Genomic DNA, 26,984 nt, shown 5'->3' with positions numbered 1-26,984 from the left:
TGGCGGTTTTAAAGGCGGGTTTAGCTGACTTGACGCCTACATGGCTAGTTTGATTAGGCTCCGTCCCACGTGGCATGCTTACGTGACAATTATATATCAGAAAAATAGTAGGTCCACCTGTCAGCTGGGAGGCGAGAAGGAATGACACGTGGGCCCACCATATTTATTTGTTTTGGTTAGCTGACTATGGGCCCACGCAGGCCTGCTATTTTTAAAGTATTTTTTGTGTGCAGCTGATAGGTGGGTCCACCGTTTTTCTGATATATAATTGCCACGTAAGCACCATGTCAGTGTCACGTGGGACGAAGACCGAGTCAAAATAGCCATGTAGGCGCCAAGTCAGCCAAAACCGTCTTTAAACCCGCCGAGGGACCTCTTTTACACCGGTTTTGATAGTTAGGGACCAGTTTTATTCGGTTTTACGGTGTAAGGATGAAAAACAGACTGGACATGAGTCGAGGACCTCAAGTGGACTTATTCCACGCGAGGTGTGGTGGTGGTGGTGGCGGCCTGGTGGGAACCCCCGCGCCGGGCGCACGCCACCCGCGCCCTATCCATTTCCACCGCGCAGCAGCACGACGAGCTCGCGTCGCGCGGCCACTGCCAACCAGCCATGCCGGCGGCGGCGGCGGCGGCGAGCGTCTCGCGGTGCGTCTGCCTGGGGCGTCCTCCTCGAGCGCGCGTCGGCTCGGCTGTCGAGGTCCTCTGGGATCGGAGGAGGAGGACGACGACGGCGGCCTGTACTAGACGGCGGCGGGGACTGGTGGCCGTGGCGGCGACGGAGGGGTCGGCCAAGCCGTCGGGCGAGGCGGACGAGCAGGTGCCCTCGTGGGCGCGCCCGGGCTCCGACGAGCCGCCGCCCTGGGCCCGCGGCGAAGGCGGCGGCAGCGGCGGCGCGCAGCAGGAGCCCGGCGCCGTCCAGGTCCCCTTCTACGCCTACCTGCTCGCCTCCGCCATCACCGCCATCGCCGCCGTACGCTCCTCAACCCCCCCCCCCCCCCCCACCGACCTCTCCTCTCCTCTTCTCTTCCTCCTCATTCTGACGCCCACGCGACGCGCTCGTGCAGATCGGCTCCATCTTCGAGTACGCCAACCAGCGGCCGGTGTTCGGCGTGTTGAGCTCCGACAGCGCCCTGTACGCGCCGCTCCTCGGGTTCTTCGTCTTCACCGGGATACCCACCTCCGTGCGCCACGCTCACCCACCCACCCACCCCCACCTGCATGCATTGCCAAGAACTCAAATTTCCATGGATTCGATTGCGTCTTTTTTTGTTTTGTTTGCAGGGATTCCTGTGGTTCAAGGCCGTGCAGACGGCCAACAGGGAGGCGGAGGAGCAGGACCGCAAGGACGGCTTCTCGTGACCTCTCCAGGTGCTTATTTTCTAGTCTTGCCTATATTTATATGAACAATAATAAATCTATATATATATAAATATATTTATCAATTGATGAATTTAGACAATACTATAAAGTTTTATAATATGAAATGGAGGTAGTATAGTGTAGCTGCGCGTGTGTTCGAATTGGTGAAAATGTGTTTAAGTTCTTGTGAATCACTTGTGATTTTTTTTGAATTGGTGATGAAGCCGAGAAAGATGCATGCCAATGATATCGCAGTCATTGATACGTGAGTCTCGTTCTTTTGTAGGTTTATATGTCAGGGAGTATAATGTCACTCTTGTAAAGACAAGATATGAATCCACCTGGATATTGACACCTTGAGAAGATGAACCGGCGAGGATTAATCGAGGGGAGCCAAGCTAATACGAGTGGAGTGGATGCGCGAATTGTAGACTCTGCCTTAAGTTTCTTTTTTTTTCGTTTTCTTGACTGAATATAGTGATTATTGAGTGTTGCAATGGAGTGCAATTGCGAATGGACAATGCTTTACGCTCGCGTCGATGTTTAGTGATTTCGTCGATATTTTAGTAATTTCATTATTTAGCTTTAGTTTAACGGTGAAATCAATCCGATTTCAAGATGCCTAACATCAAATCAATCCATGGTGAGAGCCAACGACGCATGTGGCAGCAACAGACCTAGCACTACCCTTTTTCTGATCTGGATTTACGAAAAAACGCTCCTAGGGAATAACATAGAAAGAAAAAAAAACACCATTTGAAATTTTATAATGTGATCTAACTACGTTCAAAGTTGAACCAGTTTACAAATTGGATCGTTTGTACGGGCAGTATATGTTGCTGGAATATTGTACCGTAAAAAGTTCTTTTTTAGTTATATAGACAATTGTAAATTTACTACTTGTTTAAATCATAATGGTAAAATTACCCCACCATAAGACTACAAAAATACTACCACAACTATCATTCATTTGTCATCCTTACAAAATAGAAAAACTAATGAAAAATTTACAAATGTCCCTTTATTTTATATATATCATGATTTGACCTTACACCTGGCCATTTCCCCCATTTTCATTATGATATATATGCTAGTACAACACCATTGATGTGGATGCGGCGTATAATTCCACCTATTATGGTTCAAATAATAAAAACGATTTTGCGTGCCCCTAGTTTGTGCAAAGGATAAAAGTTATATTTCCATTGCCAAAAAAAAAATCGCCAGACCAAAATTTGCAAAATTCCTTTGACCTTGAAACTAGGCACTCTCCTACTCCTAATCCAGCCCAGTAGAAAAGCCCATCGTTCCCTCTTCCGGCCCAAACAAAAACACCTCAGCCCACCAGCGCACTCGACCGGCCACTGGTTCGAGCCCGGCCCACCTACCCGGCCCCACCCGGTTCGACCCGGTTCGAGGTCGACACGGGCCGCCTCCTCCCGCTTAACCGCAGCACGACTCGTCTCCTCCAAACACACAAACACTTCCCTCACCTTCTTGCGCCACAAGGCGAAGCCGGAAATCCCCGACGAGACGGCCGCGCCCGCCGCCGGCGACGTCGCCTCGCCGGTATCAGTAAGCTTCTCCGCCTCCTCTCCCCAGACTTGTACTCCCTACCGTGTTGTTGCACTCCCCCCTCTGGCTCCCTCAGTGGTTTTCCTTCCGTCAACTCGAGGGGAAGTTGTGCCGGGGGGATCTAGGTAAGCGCCGGCGGCCTCGCATTGCTGTCTCGCGCGCGGGGCGGCGCTGCCTGGATGGGGGGAAACCGAGCACTTGTTGCCGGTATATTCGCTGCTAGTTAGTTAGCGCGCGAGGGTTCCTGGCGTTGAGGGCGGGATCGGGCCGGGCGGTCCGCCGCCACCGTCTCCTTCTGATTTGGTTTGGGTTGCTGAGCGGCTGTTACCTGCTCACAGCTCACCTTCGGTGGATTGCTTGCTTCCCGAATGTCTCGGCTCACAGCGGTCTTGTTCTGGTTGGTTCCTGTTGGATCTTACAATTCGGAGGTGCCAGTACTAGTGTGCAGCTCAATTTCTGAATTAGCATCGAAACAATCCCTTTTTGCAATTTTTTAGGACCCATCCGTGTTTCGTGCCATTAACATTTGCACCTCATTACCAAGCATCATAGAATTTATGAAAGGAAATATCATTGGGGTAGGCAGCTCCAGTTGTAAATCAACAGCTCAAATCTGCACGCAAGATGTTATGTTAGACGTTTAGTAAACTGATTATTACGTGATTCGTCTATATCGGTTACTCAGTGTATCTGGAAGAGGAATTTATGTAACTGCATGTTCCATGGAATTATACTAATTATTCTGAGAAAAGGTTTCTTCCATCCTTATTTTCAGGAGAAAACATCTGTTAAAAACAGCTAGGAGGTTGAAACAACTTCACAATGAGTAGCATTGGGACTGGTTATGATCTCTCTGTCACCACCTTCTCCCCAGATGGCCGTGTTTTCCAGGTTGAGTATGCTGGAAAGGCCGTCGACAACAGCGGGTTCGACTTAGATTCACCCTCCCCTCCATTTTGGTACCTTTTTGCGCTGTTCAACTTATGTGAAATTCTGATGTTTCTTTGCAGGACTGTTGTTGGTATCAAATGCAAAGATGGGATTGTCCTTGTAAGTGGTTATTGCTGGATTTACTTGTTCTCGAAAGTAGTGATACTTTGTGAGTTTTCTTGATAACCTTTATGGCTTTGGTTTGTAGGGTGTGGAGAAGCTGGTGACATCGAAGATGATATTGAAGGGATCGAATCGGAGACTCCACTCTGTACACCGACACTCTGGCTTGGTAATTTGTTTTGCACCTCATTGTTTCTTCAGATGAGCAACCAATCATAACCAATGATTTATCTCCAGGATTGTACAGGGACATAGAACCTTTAATGGAATGTTTTTGGTATTGTCACTTAGTAATGGATTTATGTGATAAAGCTTGGATTTTGTAAAGTCATCCTTTTCTTTTGTTTTGTTCCTTTTTGCCATCACTGTTCAATTTTTTTTGGCTTCTTATGTCTTCATTTTCAGGCTGTTGCTGGTTTAGCAGCAGACGGTAGGCAGATAGTCTCTAGAGCAAAGTCAGAGGCAGCCAGTTATGAAAAGTGAGAATTCTTGAAATTTTCCCCAGAGATACTTTCTTTTAGGTGTTTTGTCTAATACTGTACTGCACCAGGGTGTATGGAGAACCCATGCCTGTAAAGGAATTGGCTGATCGTGTAGCTAGCTATGTACATTTATGTACCCTCTACTGGTGGCTCAGGTAAGACAGTCAGCATTTTCTTCAATTCAACCCCTCCTTTAAGATGTTTAATGCAATTTGTACTCCTCGAATGTCAGGCCTTTTGGCTGTGGAGTTATTCTTGGAGGTTATGATAGGGATGGTCCACAACTCTACATGATCGAACCTTCAGGGCTCTCTTATGTGAGTTTTTACCCTACGACACACTTCCATCATACCTTTATTTGTTGACCATGTGTACATACTTGTATCTCATGATAGTGGCTTGGCTCATCCACTCATGTAATGAATTAATTTGCATTTTTCATGGTAGATACTGTGTATCTTGCTTAGTGTCACGTGCATTGTTAGTTTGAGAAGCACTTGTTAATGTGGAATAGTGACTTTGTGAATCGATTTTTGACAGAAATACTTCGGTGCTGCACTAGGGAAAGGAAGACAGGCTGCAAAAACGTAAGCTATTGGAGTTTTGATACTTTTTATTGTATGATTTCTGCAATAGTGCTTAGCTAGTTAGCTTCATGTGTGTTGCAAATAACAAGGATACAGATAGCATTGGCACATTCATCACATGTTAAATTTGATTACAATCATCTTTAGGTCTTAGCATATTGTTTGTATTTTTACCGTATACTGGTATACATAAAGATATCTCTTCACATCTTTCATATATAGTTCTTATGTAGTATACCATGTTTAATTGTGGAAAGTGTTCTTGTAATCTTTGTTTCTTATTGCTAATTTTGGCAGCAGGACTACTAGCAAATGCCTTAGTTCAACCTATGTACGAGTTTTAGTCTGCAGTTCGTGCACTCCTGTCACCTCTTGGATATATTAACTAGACAATAGCCTCATAATATCCTACACAGGTATTCTAGAATTGGTGTTGGTTTTTGAACGACTGCAAGGGAAAAACTGACCCTAACTCTGTAGATTATAAGGAATGGTTGGCAATCATCAGATGTCTTTATCATAGTTTATGGAAAGATCTTTCAGCTTTTGAATATGTTGGCTGTCTTGCCTGTCTATTTGCCATGATTCAATGAACGATGGTTCTGAATTCCGATTCATCTATTTGAATGTTGGTTTACAGGGAGATAGAGAAGCTGAAGCTCTCTGAGCTAACATGCAGGGAAGGCATTGTTGAGGTTGCAAAGATGTATGTCCTGAATCTTTTACTATAACCTGCAAAGTCTCTCTTAGAGCTCCCACCTTAAAATTTGTGTAAGAATGCCTAGAAAATTTGCTTGCCAATGTCATTCTTATGATGGATTCCCCCCTCTAAAACAAACAAAAATATATTTGATAATTTAATCATAGAAGGTATTTCTTGTTCACACGAATAATCATTCGTATCATGATCTTACTGCTATGTATGAGCACTAGTTGTGGTAGCATTCTACTACAGCTTGACAATAATATATAGCTTTGAGGGTTCCTTTTTTCAGTATTGTATGTTAAGGTGTATAGAATTGTCTTGTGAGGGGGGCTGTTGATAGTCATGACTCAGGATAGACCCACCTGCCATGTAAATTGATAAACTAACATATTAAGCTCAATAAGGAAATTGTCCAACAATATAATGAAGATTTGCATTCTTCTGCTCTCCTGTGACCTTTATTTGTACAATGCAGAATCTATGGAGTACATGACGAAGCGAAAGACAAGGACTTTGAACTGGAGCTGAGCTGGGTATGTGATGAATCAAACCGCCAGCACGAGAAGGTAATAGATTATCATACAAGGGATAAACGAGCCCTCACCCTCAAAATTTCCTCAACGAAATAGATCCTCATATTCTGTGAAATATGAACTCAGTTGCTGGTGTGCCATACAGGTTCCAGACGACCTCGTGGAGCAGGCGAAGGCAGCCGCCCAGGCAGCGCTGGAGGAGATGGACGCAGACTAGCAACCGTAGATCATCACCAATTCACCATTGCTCTAGAATCATATCTACATTATTTGATGCTAGAACGATTATCTATACCATATGGCAACATTGCGTAGTAGACTCCGGCAGCTCGTCAGTTTCATTTCGACGAGAAAGCACCTTAAGAAGAAAATGTTGTACTATACAGCTCGATCGCTGTCGCATATTGTTTGCTCCTGATTTCTGACAAACCACAAGCTCGCTGTTTGCTCAACCGTTGAAACTTGATATAGATGATTAGATGATTACCACCGTTCTTCAAATTGTTTGTGGGCGTTGATTATTACCTTATCGTATTTAGTTACCAGTTCTTTTACTGGTTAAATTATGATGAATGAAATTCAACTATAAATCTTATTAGAGCAAGTTTTATCATAAAGGTGGTCACAACCTTTAATTTTATCTATATAAAGGGTCATCTATTGGTTCTGGGTTTGGGCTATGATCCAAATTTTAAATTTTTAGCCGTAAATTTAGAATTGATTTTGAGATTTTTTTACCGAAGTTTATTTTTTAGTTTTGACTATTAGGTCTCTATGAATACGCATACGAAAGTTTTATTTATAAATTATTTTTCGTTTATGAATATGTCGTTTGTCTTTTTTATAAATACCCTAAAGATGACCGTGATAATCTCTACATCAATTATAAAAGATGGCATGTACCCTCTTCTTCCAAAATACAAGGCGTAGTTACTCTTTTCTTTGTAATGTAATATGAGGTGTGCATGTAAGTATGCATTAAGCTAGCACATCACTCCTATAAATTTGATTGTGTTATATTTTTCACCATCAAAACACTTAACCATATTGCGTGCATATATGCATCGCACCAAGAGAATCTAAACCTAATTGTTTGGTTTTTATGTTAGCAGTAGTTGTGTGTTTTGAACAAAGAGAGTACAGTATATTTGTCAACACCATTATATTTGTGTTCTCTCTTACTAATCATTGTATTGTATTTTTCTTGGAGTTTGTGCAAGAGTTGCCTCTTGCTAGAGTGGTTTATACTCTCTAATCACTTCTCTTCTTCACCTCATCACCAAACCCTACGAGTGGCACTTTTAGAGGCAACATATATGGATTTATAATACTTGTTCTTAGTTCTTAGGTGATTAGATCTAAGGGACTACCGTCGTCACCCTCATCTTTTTATTTCTGCTCATATTTATAAGCCAAAATTTGTATTTTCTCCAAATCTAACGAGTCTTTACTTTTATACTTTGTAGCAATGACTAGTAACATTGAAGTGTATTTACACTTCCATCATATATATAATCACCTTTTTTGGAGTGGACTATGCCACAATTTTATTTATTGTGAGTTTTAAGAGAGCATGTAGAAAAACAAATAAAAAATATATATGTCTAAATATATATGTCGCATGCACCTTCCCACGGTCCACTACGTATATACTCCCCGTTTTTTATTTGACGTGTTGATTTTGAAATCTACGTTTGACTAATCGTTTTATTTAAATTTTTTATCTAAATATATAAATTATAATTCATGCTTAAATTTATTGTAATAATAAATCAAATAAAAAATAATTATAAATTATTTAATAAGAAGATCAAACACAATAGATATAAAAGTCAATTGCAACAAATAAAAAATTCTAAAGGAACATACAATTAATACTACCTCCGTCCTATAATAATTTTATTTTTCGATTTATGTGTCCAATATTTGACCATTCGTCTTAATTAAAATATTTATTAAAAAACTTAAAAAATTAGTCACTCATAAAGTAATATTCATGTTTTATTTATGTTTGATCATCTCGTAACAATAAAAATATTAATTATAAAAAAATTTCAAATAAGATGAAGAGTTAAAATATTGTATCTAAAAACTGAAAAATAAACGTATCTTAGGATGAAGACAGTAGTAAGCATAGTTTGAGGAAAATCACCGAGGAAGCACCGAAGACTCCTACTATCTCCGTCCCGAAATAAGATTATTTTTTGTTTTTCCGTGTCCAATGTTTGACCATTCGTATTATTTGAAAAAATTGTATAAAAATTTAAAAAAATTAGTCACGCATAAAATACTATTTATGTTTTATCATCTAGTAAGAACAAAAATATTAATCACAAAATTTTTTTCAAATAAGACGAATGGTCAAACATTAGATACGGAAAAACGAAAAATAATCCTATCTATTTCGGAATGGAGGTAATACAGATTTAACCAATCTCGAGGTGTGTTTGATCGGAGCGACGAAATGGACCGGGTTGGGTCGAACCTGACCCGATATTCGGGATGGACTTGTCCAAAAGAAAGAAAATGAAGAAGAACAGTGACGGACGGCCGTCACGGGCCCCGCCTCGTTTCGCGCACGCGGTCTCAAGCGGCTCGAGCGCGACTCCATTTCTCTTCACCGAGCGTCTCGTTTCGTCTCGTCGCCTCTCCGTCCGTTCGCCAGGCGACCTCCCCCATCCTCTCTCTCTCTCTCTCTCTCTGTCGCTCCCCTCTCGCCGTCGCATCCGCGAGGCAGCATCAGGAGCAGCAGCAGCAGCAGCAGGAGGTCGCCAGTGCCGGGATCTCTTCCCCGTTCCATTATCTCCCGTCGGACAGCTGCACCTCGTCCTTGCATCATCCTCCGTCGCCAAGGTCAGGGAAACCCGAAACCCTAGCCCTGGGTTTTTCTTTCTGTTTGCCAGATCTGTTCGATTTTACGATTTAATATGTGATGAAGTAGTAATAGATATGAGCAAGAGCTTATTTGTGATGTGGGAAAGTTATTTCTGACGAGATGATTTGTTCAAGCCTATGACGTGGCAACGATTAATTTTTTTTTTCTTCTGGAATTTGTATGAACCCTAGGTTCTCTTCTGGATCTCGCTTCATTTGCCTTAGTAATATTAAGGGAGATTAATACTTCCTTAACTTTTTTTATTTGACTTTTTTATTTGACGCAGTTGACTTTTGTAACTAAGTTCGTCTTATTGAAAAACCCGTAGAGAATAAAGATTTTTTTTGTTCCCAAAAAGTTTGGGGGTTCAAGTGAACCCGCATGTCCCATATTTGATCCGTCCCTGGTTCTGTGTTAGATCCGTTTATCTGCTGTAATACTATTTCGATGTTTAAGCATCAGCTTCATGTCAAATGTGATCCTGCAGCGAATGAAAAATGTTTATTACGAGTTTATGATCCTGCATGTGTGCTACATACCTTGCATTGCCGCTACCATTTGTGAGGTGAATATTTCCGGTGGAGCTGCATCAAAATGCAGTCCATTATGAGAGGTTCGGAACTTCCCTGGTCTGCCCTCCTTGTTGTCTGTTGCAATTGGTGGAATGTTGTCTGTTGCAATTGGTGAAATGAGCAGGATGGCTTTGGATGGTGGAATGAATGCATGCATGATAGAGCAATCAGCGACAAGGGATTTATCTTCCATCCTATGTTTGCGTATCAATCTGGTTTTCATGGTTGTCTCGGTATTGACCATATAGTGGATAATGAATAAGTAGCATATATAGCTGAAACCGTTATACCAATTCAGACAGTTTTGGTGTGAAAGGCTGATTCATGTGAAGTTTTGCTACTCCATCCATTGAATTAGTTGCCGTTTTGGGGCCAAACACACATGCCATGGTGATGTTTAATTCCAATTACTTGATACTACCCTTAATTAATATACACTATTTCTGGTTAATGAGCTGTCCACATTACTTGCCAGTTTGCCCCTTGTTCAATTTTATCACAGGGGTGCATGATGCGTGCAGAACAGGATTGTGCTAGTGGTTCGAATAGAGATGTTACAGCCAAGCTCTTGATGAAATATGCAGTGTGGATGGATATAAATGTGTTGATTGGAGCATATCATCAATATCTACTTTTAATAGGGGTAATTTTGGGAATATAGTACCTACAAAATGTGAAATGATGGCTAGTTTAAAACAGAACCAATACCCAAAAATGGCATCTAAAGAGAATGGAGGAATACTTCTTTTATGAATCTTGCCTCGGTAATCAAGGAACTTGATATTTATTTATTTTACGCGAGAAACAAATTTTTTAGTCTGACTGTATGATTTATATGGCCCCCATTGCCAATAATGATAAGATGGTACCGTCACATGCATCTGCTATACCTGGTACCGATGAACCTTTTTTAGTTGCCATGTTTTTCGTTGCATGGCAGCAAGCGATTTACTGACCCCCCCACCCCCCCACCTCCACCCCCCCCAAAAAAAGTAAAACGTCTAGCCTGACTTTGGTAATAGAAAGGAGCTGCAGGTTTTTAATATAATTGTGGTAACCACGATTTGAAATTGTGGCCTTATTCAGTGCAGCCCAATGGGGGCAGTACATATGGTATACACAGTAAGCCAACTATGTTGAATGCAATTCAGGTGTCATAGAAATTAGAGAATGATAGTTCACTTTATCTCTTGGTAGGATTATGCTACTTTTGATTTATTTTGTTTGTGGAAAGAGTAAAAATGAACTAATCTTGCATTCCATCCCTCTCTGTTCTTAAGGTTTTACCAAGCTTTGCTTTCTCTAGGTTTTCCTCTACCAAGTACACACTAAGACTCTGCTTTCTTCTGCAGGAATTTGAATACATTTGAGATGGATAGGGCATCAAATTTCACTCCTGGTCCTTATCAAGAACTCCTAGATGCCAAACCACTAAGATCGTTAGCTCCTATGTTCCCTGCACCCATGGGAGTCAATGTTAATCAGTCAAGCACCCCGCCGTTGGTATGTGTCACTCCGGTTGGCCAATTTCCTCTCGGTTTTGGTGCTGGAAACCTTCCTGCCTTTGGATCAACTGTCACCTTCACTACCATTGCAAATGGGGTTTCTCGTGCAGGCACCAGTGCTAATGGACCCATTGATGCCACCCCTATCTCGGCATATAAGACCAGAGCAGGCATTGTATCACTTGACGATGAAGACGATTACTCGGGTAACCCTGGTTCAGGATCGGGACGGAAGTCCAAGAGATCATCTGGTTCGGCTGCTGATGGTTCAAATGGAGTTAAGATCAAGCGCCCTAAGCCAGTCTACAAAAATTTTGTTGCTGGCAAGGAGCTTGCCTTTTTACCGCCTTCATCCAGTGATCCCAGGGAGGTTGTGGAAGCAGTCCACATGACCTTTGAAGCACTTAGGCGTAGACATCTGCAATTGGATGAAATACAAGAGACTAGCAAACGTGCAGACCTGAAGGCTGGTGCCATCATGATGGCAAGTAGTATTAGGGCTAATGTGGGAAAGAGGGTAGGAGTTGTTCCTGGAGTTGAAATAGGTGATATTTTCTATTTCAGGATGGAACTTTGTATCATTGGGTTGCATGCTCCTAGCATGGGTGGCATTGATTATATGAGTGCTAAATTTGGAATCGATGAGGATTCTGTGGCAATATGTATTGTTGCAGCAGGCGGCTATGAGAATGAGGATGATGACACAGATACGCTGGTATACAGTGGTTCAGGGGGTAATAGTAGGAACACTGAGGAGAGGCATGACCAAAAGCTTGAGAGGGGTAACCTTGCTCTGGAGAGGAGCCTGCACAGGAAGAACGAGATAAGGGTTGTGCGGGGCTTCAGGGATCCATTTTGCCTGACTGGAAAAATCTACATATATGATGGCCTCTATAAGATTCAGGAGTCCTGGAAGGAGAGAACAAAGTCTGGTATCAATTGCTTTAAGTACAAGCTGCTGCGTGAGCCTGGACAGCGTGATGGGGCTGCATTATGGAAGCTGACTCAAGGATGGATAGACAATCCAACAAGCAGAGGCAGGGTTATACTACCTGACCTATCATCTGGTGCTGAAGCTCTCCCAGTTTGTCTTGTCAATGAGGTAGACCATGAGAAAGGACCTGGACATTTCACCTATGCCAGCCAAATCAAATACTTGAGGCCCCTGAGCTCTATGAAACCCTTACAGGGTTGCGGATGCCAGAGTGTTTGCCTGCCTGGTGATCCTGGTTGTGCTTGTGGACAACATAACGGAGGTGACTTACCTTACAGCTCATCGGGACTTTTGGTGTGCCGCAAGCCGATAATTTATGAATGCAGTGAAGCTTGCCATTGCTCTTTAAATTGCCGGAACAGAGTGACCCAAAAAGGGGTCAGATTCCACTTTGAGGTCTTCCGGACTGCAAGTCGAGGCTGGGGTCTTCGCTGCTGGGATCCCATTCGTGCTGGTGCATTTATTTGTGAGTATACTGGTGAGGTCATTGATGAGCTCAAAGTTAATTTGGATGACAGTGAAGATGATTACATTTTTCAGACTGTATGTCCTGGTGAGAAGACATTAAAATGGAACTTTGGTGCTGAATTGATTGGTGAGGAGAGCACATATATATCGGCGGATGAATTTGAGCCACTGCCAATCAAGATTAGTGCAAAAAAGATGGGAAATGTTTCGCGTTTCATGAACCATAGTTGTTCTCCAAATGTTTTCTGGCAGCCAGTTCAGTATGATCATGGAGATGACAGCCATCCACATATTATGTTCTTCGCACTGAAGCATATTCCTCCCATGACAGAGCTGACTTATGACTATGGTGTTGCTGGATCTGAATCCTCAGGTTCTCGTAGAACTAAGAACTGCTTCTGTGGATCATCAAACTGTCGGGGAGTATTTTAATTGACAGATGTATCTCTGTTGTGTTGGATCAACACACAAACCTACCTGCTAGGTAAATTTATTTGAAAAAATGGTTCTCTCTATATGGTCAAACTGCACTATTTTAGGTGACTAATGACAACTTATATCCATTACACTTTTATGGGTTTATATCATAGAATTGTGCACGTACATCTCCTAGTATCAGCATGCCTTTCGTAATGTACTTCTGGACCACAAATGTTGTGCAATGACAAGTTTATGAGCAAGTGTTGTGGGATGACAAGGTTAAGTGCAGTACTTTTGTTAATCTAGTGGAAAGGAGCAAATATGTTCATCTCCCAGCACCATAATGCAGTTATGTAGCCAGAAAGGCTTCACTTTCTGCATACGCAGTAGTGCACATATATGCTGTTAGAATCTGCGTCATAGCATCATGGTTTTTTTGAACTCTTTGTTTTGTGTTCTTGGGATATCTGCTTGACATATTTATTTGTGTTGCTATATCTGCAGAACTTCCTGCCTGTGCCCAGATTTGAGCTCTGGCATTATTCCCTAAGAATGACAAGAGACGAAGATGGGTTTCAACATGAACTGTGAAGACAGTAAATTACCATCGATTTGAACTGCATAGACAGTAAATTATGGCCAATGTTTCTTTCTTGTATTGATGTCGCACTTGGTAGCTTGGTGGTCTCTGCACCACCTTTTGTCTGATATTTTGTGGGGGGCATGTATTGATGTTGCTGCTGCAAATCTTCTGTATCGATTTGCACTCATCCTGTGTAGACTAGCGTCAGTTTTAACTGGAACTCTAGCAATTAGGTTGTGACCTGTCAGATGCAGTCATGTACAATGCGTTGGTTTAGGATCATCTTGCATCTTCCGCTCGACTTCATTTCCTCTTATGGTAGAATGCTGTTCGTTGATCTATGGGCTGTTTAGATCATAGATGGATCAATCTCTTCTGATAAAGGTAGATCATGGATTCAATCTATTCAGGTACAGATAAGTTTCTCTCTTCACATCAGGAAAGGTCTAGTTTTGGCCGAGATGTGAAGCTAATGAGTGCATGAGTCTGACGTGTGGGTTCTTTTAATTGGATCTAGGGGTTTAGAATTTTAGAATTTGAGCTTTAATTTGTGAAAAAAAAAGTTGAAATCATGCTCAACAATTTAGGAATATTTTCCAAGGCAACCATAGGCAGAACTCGTGGGGTGATGGAACGAACAAAGTATCTAATCGATATCTGCATATATCTAACCTTGAGAAGTCTCGTAACAAGTAGAGATCCTGGAATACATTTTTTTAAATAATCTTTTAACTTTGTAATATTTAATTTGTTTGTTAGTAACCTTAAGTAGTATCCCACCCTAGCTTCTAGAAGGCGAGCATATACGTAGGATTTATTTGCAGCGAATGAACCAATCAAATCGTTCTACAAATTACACTTATTTTAATATAAAAACAAACCCTCTCAACCGTTACTAATACATATATAAAAGTTTTCTCCATAAACTACGTTTAATTACTTTGCTCGTTTGCTACACGTCATTAGCCATAGCTCATTCAATCTGAGAGTATTTACCGTACGATCCACACAATTATTTACATAGAAAAGACAAAAGAAAACCAAAAAAAAAAGAATAAAGAAAAAAAGGAAAAAGAAAAATATTTTTGGACTAAGATGGACTGAGATACGAGTCGTCTTCTCTCTCCGCTCCACGCATATAGCTGCCTCCTCGCGCGGCGATTCACCGGCTCCCGCTCCACGCTTCCGCCATTGCCGGGGTGGGGGGAGGCGGCGGCGGCGGTCTCCACCTCGCGCCATCTTCGCGATTCCCATCGCCCTCGGCAGCCAGGCCAGGCGCTTTGGTGAACTCCCAGCACCTTTGCTTTGGGTGATCAGGTATTAGCTTTTTAGGTCGCCGAGATGCGATTCGATGCGTTGCTTTTCTTGTTTTGTTTTTTTTTTATCGCACCTGTTTAGCTGTTTTGATCTGTGAATTGCTGGGGACCTATGGATGAGATCGAGCGGCTTATTCTGCGATATATTTTGTGATCTGAGCTCGTTTCAATCTGTGAACTCTCCGATGCCTCGGTTGAGATTGGAGTTATGTAAAAAGTATATCTTGTTGATTAGTGGATCGCTGGTGATCTATGGACTGAGCAGATTCTTTCTGCGATATATTATGTGATCTGGGCCAGTTTCAATCTACTTTCTCAACTTGCCGATACCTCGGTTGAGATCGGAATTGTGTGCGTGTATCTCCCCTATTTTACAAAAGAAAACGCCACCCCATTTCTTAATTTCAGATGATTTCTATCTCCGTGGTCAATGACTTCATAATTTTCATGCACATGCCTCTAATTTTCATGCACATGCCTATCTTTTTTTGGTTTTCGATAATTCTACGGATGACATAAAAAACAAGAGGACATCTTCTGAAGAAGTAAAAGAAAGACTTTCATATAGTTCAGCTTCTGATTGTAACAGGATGCAGGGGAGCGAGAGCGATGGCGTTTCCGACAAGATGAACCAGTTCAAAAGTGACAGCGACGACGAGTCATTTGTGGATAAAGATAGCAGCATGGGCATCGCTCCTACTAGAGCAGTAGCAACGTTCAAGAAAGGTCCCTGGACACCATCGGAGGATGCCATCTTAGAGGCATATGTCAAGAAGAATGGCCAGAGAAACTGGAAGAAATTGCAGAATGATACCGGCCTTTTGCGGTGCGGCAAGAGCTGCCGCCTCCGGTGGATGAACCATCTCAGGCCCACTCTGAAGAAGGGGGCTTTCACCAAGGAAGAGGAGAATAAAATCATTAGGCTCCATTACAAACTGGGGAATAAGTGGGCTCAGATGGCTACTTGTGTAAGTTCATATTATGGTTCAAATTTCTCTTATGCACTACTAAATATTTGTCTCTTGAAACTATTATTTTTCAAATAAAGTATTGTTCTTGGACAGTCATGGACAATCTTTGCATTAAAAGTATGTCTGTGACATAAGAGTCCATAGGGATTATTAATATTTGGAAGTACAACCATAGCCCAAATTATTTGATTTAAATCGAATAGTTCTTTCTTTGAATTAAACGAATGCTGTCCATTTCATTACGTTGAAAGAGTTATCTTTGTCCTAAAATATGGTTATTACAATAAATAATATCAACACTTGATTACAATAAATAATGCCGCTCTGAATATAGCGCTGAAGCTGCTCCTCGGGGATAGCCACCAATCCATCAGGTTGAGCTGGCCATCTTCCGGCAGAGCTGAAGTATATGTATCATATTTCCTTGTAAACATTAGGAATTGCTATTTAAAAGTAATCTGCCAGCATCTTTGCAAATTGCAATTGCAATCATCGGTTTATCATAATTCTATTGAACACCATGAGCCATGGGCTAGTCTTATAGTCTGAATTTTTAAAGTGAAACTTAGTTCTAGCTTCATGCATCTTAGTAGTTGTCCCAAAACATTGTCAATTTGTCACTTTTATAGCCGTCACTATCCATTATCATTGCTGTTGACTTGACCACTTGCTCTCAGTTGCCAGGGCGTACTGATAATGAAATAAAGAACTACTGGAATACTCGAAGAAAGAAATGCAAGAATGTCCATTCCCTTCTGTATCCAGATGATGTATGCCAAGAGGACTTGAATGAAGATCAAAATGAGTCTACTGACTTCAGTTTTGGGGAGAAGCTGTCCAATGATCCGTTATATGTTCCTGGTTTTACTGATCGCCTAGAAGATACTAGTATATATCATGCACCCCAGCTTTCAGATGCATCCATCAATAATATACTTGGTCAGAAATTTGTATCAAAAGATTATGACTCCACAGAAGATCAAAGAAACCGAATAGAGGTTGCTACAGGATTTGAGATCCCACTTCCTATGCTGAATTCAACCAAAAACCATACATTTGCACCAGGTCAGCCATTTGGCCATTCCTGAACTATGCAGAGAATTTCTTTTCGTATTAACTATCACTGCATGACTAACTCTAGTGACAAGACTAATGTCATCTTCCACAGCTGCTTTGTTTGCCAGCCATGGGTTTTCAAGTGGCCACTTCTCTGCTTCTAGATCCATAGCAGCTCCTTCGAAGTTGGAGCTCCCTTCAATCCAATTTGACGAATTTCATCCAAACAACCAGTCCATGTACTCGAGGACTTCTGCGGTGCAACCTACCAACCTTGCTAATGACTACATGAATTCCACAATGTTGCCAACAACATCTGAGCACATGGCATCAAGGAACAATGATCAATCTGAAGAGCTACTTCATAAATCTCATGCATCAAACTGTGTGGTGAAAGAAGAGCTTTCTGCTATGAGTTTGAGTTCCACTGTTAGCATGCCATGTGATGCTATGACAGAATCTAGAGAGCTTGATCTATGTGAGGAATATCAGGAACAAGATCCTGATTACTCTCCTCTTGGTGATAGTTTTTGCGACTCATCTCTTTTTCCAGCATCGCTAGAAGAGCTCCAGAATTCTGAAGTATATTCCGGTTGGTTTAGTTTATTTATTTCATCTTTTTCTTATATTTGTTTAGATATTGACTTGTTAACATTCATTTGCAGCACATACCTCCTCTATGACTGGCTACAATGAACAAGTAGTTCCATGGTATGAACGGGATGTTTCACCAATCCAAGAAGGTTTCATGCTAGATACACAGTTCTATTTGGATGATATCAATCCATCCATCGTTGACTACCCTCCCCCAAGTGAATATATGATACATGAAACTAGAGCCTCCATCTTCCCCAAGTGATACATTTGGCTCCTTATACTTAAGTTTCATAGAACATTAATTAGCTGCTTATGTTTCATATTGTCCTTCTCAATCTCATTCTTGCTAAAATTTCTGTTGACGATTTTCAGGTGACATCATGATCGGCCTATTGTATGAACATTCCATGATAAAGCTCATGGCCATCAGTTCTGTCGTTCTCGACATGAAAACTTTGCCATCTCTCATATTGGGATTTCTAGTTTGGATATCGAGGGTGCTTGTTCTTCATATCAAATTTACCGGCCTGTTGATTAATGATTATTTGAGCGTGCTACGTTGAGTTTCCTCCGTTGTTATCCGTTCCCCTATCGAATTCAAGGAGTTTAAAAGAGTTTGTATCACTGCAATGTTCTACGAGCGAATTCAGAGGCAATCTCGCTTCATGTTTAGGCATGGTTGGTTCATGGTTGTATTGCAGTCACTTGGGTGACAGTTGTGTTGTGTGACGTGTGTCTCTGGTATTGATAAAAGTACTTCCTCGTTTTTTTATATGTTTGACGTAGTTGATTTTTAGATTTACGTTTAATTATTCGATGTATTCGAAAAAATTAATTAATATTAATTTTGCTGTGATATATTTTATTATTAAAGGAACTATAAGCATGACTTTGTAAAAAGTTACGTAAGACGAGTAATCAAATGTGGAACATGAAAATTAGACGAAGTAATGTAAATTAGTAACAGACAACGCATATTCTCCATTCTAAAAAAAAGGGGGGGGGAGGAAGGGATCGGGCCCGAAGGCGAGTCGGTTGGACGAGCGCTGGGAAGGTCGGGGCACCCTTGACCCCCTCGGCGTCCTAGGCGGGACCCACCGTAACAGGGTGATTTTGGGACCCAACCACCGTATTTAAAGCGATGGAAGGGTGCCTGGTGCACCGCGCCGCTCTCATGATGGGTGTCGGCGTACGACCCTGTTTGCTTTCCCCCGCATAAAAAGATGGGGGAAGACAGGTCGTCCTGATATCACTGTGACATCTTTGTTATGGCGTAGGGATGGCATGTCCCCCTCCATCGCCGTCGCATTGAATGCGACAGACAACTGCCAGGAGGCGAGGCGGTGCCACTGTTTGGACCATTGAGTTTCGAGGAGCGCCGCCCACGTCACCTACCCATTGACCGATGGGATCGGGACAATTTAGCTGAATGATGACCTGTGCAAGAGCTGTTGGTAGGGGTCATGGTCGTTGTTGTATCTCCTTGCTAGTATAAAAGGAGGTCCTGGTCAACGGCAAAAAGGAGGGACATTCAGACATGAGCTTGTAACACATTTGCTCACATAGTGCTTAAGCAATAGAAGTAGAGTATTATGCCTCACATCGATCTGAACCTGTCTATATTTTCTCTGTTCATCGGGGAGCCCGACCCCTGAATCTACTTCGCATTTACTCTTCGCTCTCAACAAGGCTTTTGAGCCCCGACGTTGCACCCCTGGGTCGAATCCAAAAGGAGGGTCTCACCGACTTCCGCTTGAGGAGCCCACGCTCCGATAATAACTGTCTTGCTACGTGACCAAAAGTTTCATACGGTGATACTCCCTCTATATTTTTATATGATGCCGTTGACTTTTAGGCCCACGTTTGACCATTCGTTTTATTAAAAAAATTATACAATTATTAATTATTTTGTTATAATATGATTTATTATTATAGGAACTTTAAGTATGCATTATAATTTTGCATATTTGGATATAAATTTTGAATAAGACGAATGATCAAACGTAATCCTAAAAGTCAACGGTGTCATACATAAAAATATGGAGGGAGTAATATTTTTATTTCAGATTCAGTAATAAATAATTATTAAAAATGTTTGAAAAATAAAAAAAATTCCGGCGGTGCTGCCACGCCGGAGTTATTGTCCTGGATTGCGGTCGCTCCACCTGGCGCCGTCGTGGACTGAAGCCGACCAAACTGACAGCAACGCCGTCGACGGGAGGGAGACAAAACCGCGCACCACCCACCCCAACCGGCTTGCTTGCTTCCGCGCCCCGCAACGTAGATTCGATTCGATCGCTCCCTCGCCGCCGCCGCCGCCGCCGCCGGGTGGGCTTATGGAGGCCGCGGCTCGCCTGCGGCCGCCGCGATGAGTCCCGACGCGGTCGGGGCCGTGGGGGCGTCGCCGGAGCTCCGGGGCCAGCTCGCCCGCGTCGGGTGCCTCGGCGAGAGGCTGGTGACCGCGGACGAGGCCCGCGCGGCCCTCGCCCGCCGCCTCCACGCCGCCCTCCAGGTGCGTGCGTGCGTGCTCGCCCGCCCCTCCCCCACACCTATGGTCGTGGATTGATCTGAACCGATCGCCACTCGGTGCGGTTGGGGCTTCCGCTTTCAGGGGAGGGAGGAGTCACGGCGGCAGGGCGCGGCGCTGGACGAGATGAGGCGCCGGGTGGAGCTCCGGCGGGCGCGGGTGGAGGAGGTGCTGGTCTCCAGGAGGGTCGCGCTCCAGGGCGCCGAGCACCGGAAGGAGCAGCTCCAGGTGCAGATCGACCGTGCGATGCAGCTCTCCCGTGCAGTCGGTGCCGCCAGCCGGCAATTGCAGGTAATCTTCGAACAAGCGATCCGTCTGCGCGCTCGCGAAATGCCACCACGAGATTGGATTGGAGTAGAACTGATTTCCTACGTTTACAAGGAGAGGTGTGTGTTCATTGCAGGAAGCAAAGGAAGTGCTATCTGTAGAGAAGGCACGGCTTGGGGATTTGCAGAGGTTGCTCAGGATGAGGCAACAGAGTATGATTGGCCAGGTTGCTGCACTGTACCCTGTGAAGGTCTTCCATGGTCTGCCACATGAGCAAAATCTCGATGCTGATGCTAATGGTGAGAAGCCAGTACTCATTGCTTATATCTCTTGAACAATAACATTTGAAGGATATGTATTGGTTCTAATAGATATATTTGTGCTCTAGGAATATAGGATAGGTTGGATTGCCATATCCTGTTTCTTTAATGGCTTCATTTGTAGCAGTTTGGTAAAGACTATAAGAGAGCAAGTAGTGAGTGTGTGTGGTTATTTTTTGTGTTTAGATATATGACATTGTTTTATATGTTTACTCAAGCTAATGTTGGATCTACCCATCTCTGTACTTATTGCTCAGCACTCATCCTTATGGCCTGCATTATCTATCTCTAATGTGGAGAAGTATTCCAAATGTTAGTCTGTTTGGAAACACAACTTTCTGCAAACAGGGAGAGTTTGGAGTCTACTGATTGAAAGTCTTTTGAGCATAGAAATAGTACATTGCATACAGCATATCAGTGAATTAAGAATCACTGGTTAACCCGTCAGATAATGCATATTTTCTGCTACTTAAAATCTTTCAGCATTAGAAATAGTACGCATACATACCAGTGACTTGAATATCTGGTTAACCTGTCAGATAGTGCACATTTCTCTAATGAGGAACATTGGCACAATTTCGTTCCTGATTCATTTCCTCAAACTACAAAACACTTTCAGGGGCGCATGAGACACTTTACGAAGAAAATGGAACACTTCCAGAAGAGAATGGAATACATGTACTCAATGTTCTCAAATTTCCACAACTACACGCTTTGACATTTTTTGGTTGGCAAATCGGTAAGCATAGAAGAAAGCAGAAGGATTTCAGTGAGAGGGATCTTCAGCGATCTGCGACTGTCCTCGGATATGCAGCACATGTAAGTCCCAGCACCTGTACTATACAAAAACATCAATACTTATGTAGCATCGACCTTTAAAAAATTACTTATGGAATGAATGATGCAGGCATGCAGCCTTGCTGTGCTCATTTTCATTCTCAAAGTAGGCAATTAACATTTTAGATGGCCTTAAGATGCATCTTTCTATTATGTTAGGAACACAAAAATAATAAGCCAAAAAGCACACTTTTTTAAAAAAAATGGTTATTACGCTGTTGAACATTTGTAAGGCATTAATGATGGCAGAAGTTCAAATTCATCTCCCTGCATGCACATACTGGATTTTTTTTTCACAAGGGTTAGAGTTACTAGTTGCCTATTTTTATCTTTTTTTGTAGGCAGTTTTGCTCATAGCCTCCTATCTTCATGTTCCCCTCCGATATCCTGTGCACTTTGGAGGATCACGATCTTATGCAAGTGATTGTTTGCCTTCAGCTGAAACAGTATCAATTGCTTCAGCAGAGCGCAGTTGTATCAACATGACCAACCCAAGACTGACAGCATACCCCCTTTTCGTGGAATGTCAAGAAGACGACTCCACTAAGGCATCCTATGCAATTTACTTATTGCGCAAGGTGTGTGTTCCCCCACTTAATAACTGCCATTTGCTGTTGCAATGTTTGTTTGATCTATTTACCTGCATAAAACTAAGGTCCTTGTGATCATTTCCTTGCTGGGTGGGTTAGGATACTGAGCAGCTTTTGAACTATATTGGAGCTGAGAGCTCTGGAAGGCGCGTATTTGATAATCTGCAAGAGCTTATTAGGATTATACAATCGGATGAGTATGTATACATGTGACGTATTCTGCGACAACCTGGTTCTTGGAGTGTTTATGATATAGAGATGGTGTTCATACAGATGTATATAGGTGTTTTTTTCTGTTCTTTTGTTGTGATTCTTACCTTCTTTCGGTGTGCAAGTTTTTGTATGCACAGGAAAGAGGTGCATTGGGTTTTTCTTTGGCTAGTTGAAAATGAATGAAATGATATTTACATCTGTGATATGAAGTTTCTTCTTGGTGCCACCCTTTGAAGTTAATCAGATCCCAGATGTGTTGATGGAAAAAAAAATCCATCTCTCCCCCAAGCAAATGTGTCACCTGCAGGGTTTTACTTACCGTGCAAGTCACGAAAACCACGGTGCCGCGCACCATTGGATCCCACGTGGATACCGCAAAAACCACGACAAATTTGAATATTAAAATCTTCGGTTACCGTACAGTTTCGGGTCAAAACTGCGTGGTTTCAACCGAAAACTGCGGCGAGTGTAATTCGACAATTAGGTGTAAATTAATTTTGAAAAAACTATATAAAAAAAGAAAACTAGTACGTAGCTATATTCGTGACATTTACGGCATGCTATATGGGAAAAAGAAAAATTTTAACATGACTTTTTCTAAATTCTTGATAAGTTTTGGTATCACAAGTATACTTACAATTAAATATTACGTATAAAACTAACACATGTTTACAAACATGTGAGTATGTGACTACATCACTACATATATAATTTACCTTAGTTTGAGTACTAGAAATTAATTAAAAAACATACAACAAAATATTACCAGCTATCTACATCACAAATAGCTAACACAGTAAAAAAATATGTCTCATGTATCAACTAAGGGATGCAAACATTTAAATATGTGTTTTATGTATCAAATACATACTTAACTAGGTGCTATGAAGTGTGAACAATACCGTTTTTTATTTTAACCAACCATTTTTCAGTATTGGATTTTTATTCATTCGTAAATTTAGTTTTCTCATCAATTTTTTTCGCCAAACATCATTACAAATCAATCTCCACGTCATATATTTTTTCCACAAATTTTCTTACTTTTGAAATTTATCTTAAATTTGCGGATGGTTACCGTGCGTAACCGAAATTGAGCCCCGCGGAGAGGCCGGTAACTGCGGTTCCGTCGCGGTTTTCGTTGGGATCGTGAACCGTGGTCACCTGTGACAAATGAATTAAATTCTCATCTGCTAGTAGATTTAGGTCTTGTTTGTCGTAACTCCAAATCTAACGTAGATCCAGGTCCCATATATATGTCGGATTTGGAGTTTGAAACTTAAGTGGTTTTTATTTTATTTTATAAAAAATATATAAAAAAATTCATATTTTATCTATAATCATGGATCTAGGAATAATCAGCTCCATACAGAATTCTCCATCCAAACCTGTATCACTGTCACATAGAGGGTCTTACTTCCTTGACTGATCTATTACCAATCTTGTTATCATCGTGTGAAAAATGTGAACTATCTCCTAAGAAAAGAAAAACATCAATTTTTGGAGTTACTAAACTCGGTTGCCCCTTTAGCATCTCTGATCTGTATTAACCATCATCATCAGCAGCAGCACTGCATTGACGGAGAACCGCACAGAAAGCGAGAAAAAGCCAGCCTTTTTCGGCACCGTCCATGATCCATCCCGCATTCCTGCCCCCCCAAAACAAAATCAAAAGAGATCAGAAAGAAAGAAAGAAAGAAAGAAAGAGAGAGAGAGAGAGATCCCACCAACCCACGAGACGAGAGACCAAACACGCGGGAAAACGCGCCGCGGCGCGCCAACCTGTCCTCGCGCCCGGCGGCGGCACGTGCCACCGGCGTCCAGCCGGACCGACGACGACGCTGACCGCCCGGGCCCCACCCCCACCACCACCATCGTGCTCGCCTCCTTCCTTGTCTCGCTTTACTGAGCGAGCTGATCTTGATCTGGTGGTCCTGCCTCGCTGTGTGTGAATCTTTCTCCCTGCTGCGACCTTGCCCTTGGTCATCTCGGCGGCGGCGACGGCGACGACGGCCGCCATTGCCCGCGGCGGCTGAAGAAAGAAGCCTCCAAGAGCTCGATCGCCTTCAGATCGCCGGCTGCTGCCTAAAGGTACGATCTTTTGTGCTGCCATCAATCAATTAAGCAATAATCACAGCTTTAATGTCGTAACAAATGGCAGATGAAGTAGTACTAGCTTACGCGAGATTTGCTAACATTCTCTGAATCACATCTTTGATTCTTTGTGTTCTTGATGTTTTGAGCTACTGAAGTGCTACTACTGCCTGAATTAGTTAAGCTTCGTATAGCCTGCAGTTCCTCCAGCAATATATATGGCCTGGAATTATTCGTCAGAAATTTATGGAACCGAACATTCTTTCGCTTGGCTTCATTTATTGCTAGCTCCTTATTTGCTGAACTGTTGGTGTTTTTTCTCTGTTCTCTGCCAGATTTGTGTTGGCAAATTGATATAGGATACACCATGGGCGCTGAGGAGAATAGTGACACGCCATGCATAAAGACGATCTTGAGGTGTTCAATCAGAATGAGCTACAGATATGCTGCTGAACACTGGATTCTCCTCTTTCCAATCCTACTGCTCTACCTGCTATTTAGATCTTCGCCGGGTTTCTTCACTTTCCTTCTGTCCCATTCTCCTGTAATTATATGTGCTGCTCTTATCCTTGGTGTACTGATAAGTCATGGGAACACAAACTTTCCGGAGACCGATGAAGAGCGGAAAACTGTCACTGATATTTCAGCTCCCAAGTTTGCAGATTTTTCCAGAGATATTCATTTTGAAGCAAACAAGAGACCTTCAGTGCCTTCATTTAAAGAGAAGGCAGTAAGCTTAAAGGATGGTGAAAGTGAAACCAAAGATGCTCTTCTGAAGGGAGTTAATCAAGAAAATGAGAAAGCTGATGCATTTGATAGAGCTGATGAGAATCAGACGTCATTTGGCTTGTATTCTTCCAGAGAAAATGCTATGGAAAATATTGAGATGTTGGGAAAGACAAATCATGATAGAGGATCAACGGATTCACAAAGTGATGAGGTAAGAGTAGTTTCAGAAGATAAACCAGCAGGTACATGTAAATGGGGACGTGCCTTTTCTGTTCGTCGCAGGAAGAAGCTTTCTGATATAAAGGTAGAGCCTATCAATGCTTCTGTGGACAGCCCATTAAACTCATCTTTAGATTCATCATTTGGTAGAGTTGGCAGCAATGATGGTTCACCAGATTTTGATCCTGATCAGGCGGAGAGTACCACTCCTGATACTCCTACAAATCACATTGCTCGTGCCCTTAACGAGATTGGCCCTCTTTTGAGTGCTGACTCCCGCCATCTTGATCCCATCCAAAATGTTGATTCATACAACCATTTCGGCATGTTCTTTCAGAATTCTAAAACTGACAGTGAAAATAATGATGAAGCTAACAAGATCAAGGCCAACGAAAACGATGACAAGAATGTTGGTACTAATCCTGCCTTTCTTAGAACAGTAGATGACGATAACAATGCCATGGATCTTGGATATTCTGAGATGGAAAGGCATCGTAGGTTAGAGATCTTGATGGTTAAGAGAAGGTCAAGGAAGAACATAATATTTGATCCTGACAGTAACTTGATAGACAATGATAAAGATCAGGTTTGCAATAGAAACCCATTTGATATTCTTTCTTGTTCTGATCAGTCAGAATTTCCTGGCTCAGCTCCATCCATTCTGCATCCACGAGGGAATCCGTTTGATCACCCTTTTGATCAATCAGACGAAAGTCATCTACATGAAAGTGTGCCAGTACCCCACCAGGACATGTTCTTCACAAGGCATGAAAGCTTCAGCGTTGGCAGCCAGGGGAGACATCCCTCTATATTTAAACCATCTTTTGTCCTTGACGTGATGGACATTGAGGAGCCAAGTGCAAGCGATTTCGAGAGACAGTTCAGTTACAAAAGTGTGTCTACACTGGGTACTGTTACTGAATCTGATATCATTTCTTCAGTTGCAGATCAAGAGGACATAAGTGACAGCATACAAAATGATTCTAGTAGACAGTATGAATCACCAGAGTTACCTACAAGGGGATCTGATATTATATGTGTTGGAGGCACATAATCAGATGGGATCAATTTTTTGAACAATGAAACTCTGAATGCTATCACCAATGGAGCTATTACAGAATCATGTAACACTAAGTCTGTTTTGGCAAGTCCGTGATGCATCCATGAAGCATTCAAGAATCTCTCTGATGCCACTGCCAAGAATGTATGATGTCGCGGATAGCAGTCATACTGAAGCCTCTGTCAATTTGGGATAGCGAAGAGTTTGCCATGAAAGAGCAGAGGAACCTGTAAAACCTTTGCTCGTGATGCAAACGTTTTCTTTCTTCTAGCTTTTATCTGATGAAGGATTTGCATTCTTCAGATAAATTTGCATAGTTCAAAACACAGGTTTTGCTATGCGTTATTGTGTATGTAACATGTAACACTATTACAGTGTGTACAATTCTTGAATATAAATCTTCAATGTAAGTATGAAAGACGTATTCCATTTCCATCCAGAGGTTTAGAATTTGAGCACTTGGGAAACATCTGAAT

General features: G+C 42.3%; 6 protein-coding genes across 9 annotated transcripts; all 6 read left to right on the top strand.

Annotated features, from left to right (window-relative positions):
• Positions 1-468: 468 nt before the first annotated feature.
• On the top strand, positions 469-2,055 carry LOC121054430. Its single transcript, XM_040523947.1, has 4 exons — positions 469-973; positions 1,068-1,184; positions 1,285-1,371; positions 1,649-2,055. The coding sequence occupies exons 1-3, from the start codon at positions 614-616 to the stop codon at positions 1,360-1,362; spliced, it is 555 nt and encodes a 184-aa protein (XP_040379881.1). The 5' UTR covers positions 469-613; the 3' UTR covers positions 1,363-1,371; positions 1,649-2,055.
• A 777-nt stretch (positions 2,056-2,832) lies between these two features.
• LOC102710407 (proteasome subunit alpha type-3-like) lies at positions 2,833-6,792 on the top strand. The gene is made up of 11 exons (XM_006654515.3): positions 2,833-2,937; positions 3,713-3,863; positions 3,948-3,987; positions 4,076-4,159; positions 4,396-4,469; positions 4,541-4,627; positions 4,705-4,789; positions 5,013-5,059; positions 5,700-5,765; positions 6,241-6,331; positions 6,444-6,792. Exons 2-11 carry the CDS (start codon positions 3,760-3,762, stop codon positions 6,513-6,515), a joined length of 750 nt encoding a protein of 249 aa, XP_006654578.1. The 5' UTR covers positions 2,833-2,937; positions 3,713-3,759; the 3' UTR covers positions 6,516-6,792.
• Positions 6,793-8,931: 2,139 nt separating this feature from the next.
• On the top strand, positions 8,932-14,070 carry LOC102710125 (histone-lysine N-methyltransferase, H3 lysine-9 specific SUVH1-like). Its single transcript, XM_006654514.3, has 3 exons — positions 8,932-9,151; positions 11,098-13,196; positions 13,637-14,070. Exon 2 carries the CDS (start codon positions 11,117-11,119, stop codon positions 13,142-13,144), a length of 2,028 nt encoding a protein of 675 aa, XP_006654577.1. The 5' UTR covers positions 8,932-9,151; positions 11,098-11,116; the 3' UTR covers positions 13,145-13,196; positions 13,637-14,070.
• Positions 14,071-14,755: 685 nt separating this feature from the next.
• LOC102707037 (transcription factor GAMYB-like) lies at positions 14,756-18,523 on the top strand. Of its 4 annotated transcripts, none has more exons than XM_040524121.1 (6): positions 14,756-15,032; positions 15,621-15,999; positions 16,680-17,067; positions 17,171-17,640; positions 17,724-17,769; positions 18,028-18,523. In XM_040524121.1, exons 2-5 carry the CDS (start codon positions 15,622-15,624, stop codon positions 17,739-17,741), a joined length of 1,254 nt encoding a protein of 417 aa, XP_040380055.1. In that variant the 5' UTR covers positions 14,756-15,032; position 15,621; the 3' UTR covers positions 17,742-17,769; positions 18,028-18,523. The 4 variants fall into 4 exon arrangements, with proteins under 4 accessions (XP_040380055.1, XP_040380053.1, XP_040380052.1 ...); XM_040524119.1 differs by having other exon boundaries at positions 17,171-17,650; XM_040524118.1 differs by having other exon boundaries at positions 17,171-17,650; positions 17,724-17,913.
• Positions 18,524-20,008: 1,485 nt separating this feature from the next.
• Positions 20,009-22,932, top strand: LOC102709845. The gene is made up of 6 exons (XM_040524223.1): positions 20,009-20,167; positions 20,267-20,473; positions 20,586-20,748; positions 21,389-21,588; positions 21,948-22,184; positions 22,296-22,932. Exons 1-6 carry the CDS (start codon positions 20,024-20,026, stop codon positions 22,407-22,409), a joined length of 1,065 nt encoding a protein of 354 aa, XP_040380157.1. The 5' UTR covers positions 20,009-20,023; the 3' UTR covers positions 22,410-22,932.
• A 1,027-nt stretch (positions 22,933-23,959) lies between these two features.
• Positions 23,960-26,984, top strand: LOC102709565. The gene is made up of 2 exons (XM_015837337.2): positions 23,960-24,497; positions 24,836-26,984. The coding sequence occupies exon 2, from the start codon at positions 24,868-24,870 to the stop codon at positions 26,500-26,502; it is 1,635 nt and encodes a 544-aa protein (XP_015692823.1). The 5' UTR covers positions 23,960-24,497; positions 24,836-24,867; the 3' UTR covers positions 26,503-26,984.

This window comes from Oryza brachyantha, chromosome 5 (assembly GCF_000231095.2).
Source record: "Oryza brachyantha chromosome 5, ObraRS2, whole genome shotgun sequence".
Lineage (NCBI taxonomy): Eukaryota > Viridiplantae > Streptophyta > Magnoliopsida > Poales > Poaceae > Oryza > Oryza brachyantha.
Note: the sequence above shows the minus strand (reverse complement) of the source record. Positions and strands in the feature narration are given on the sequence as shown.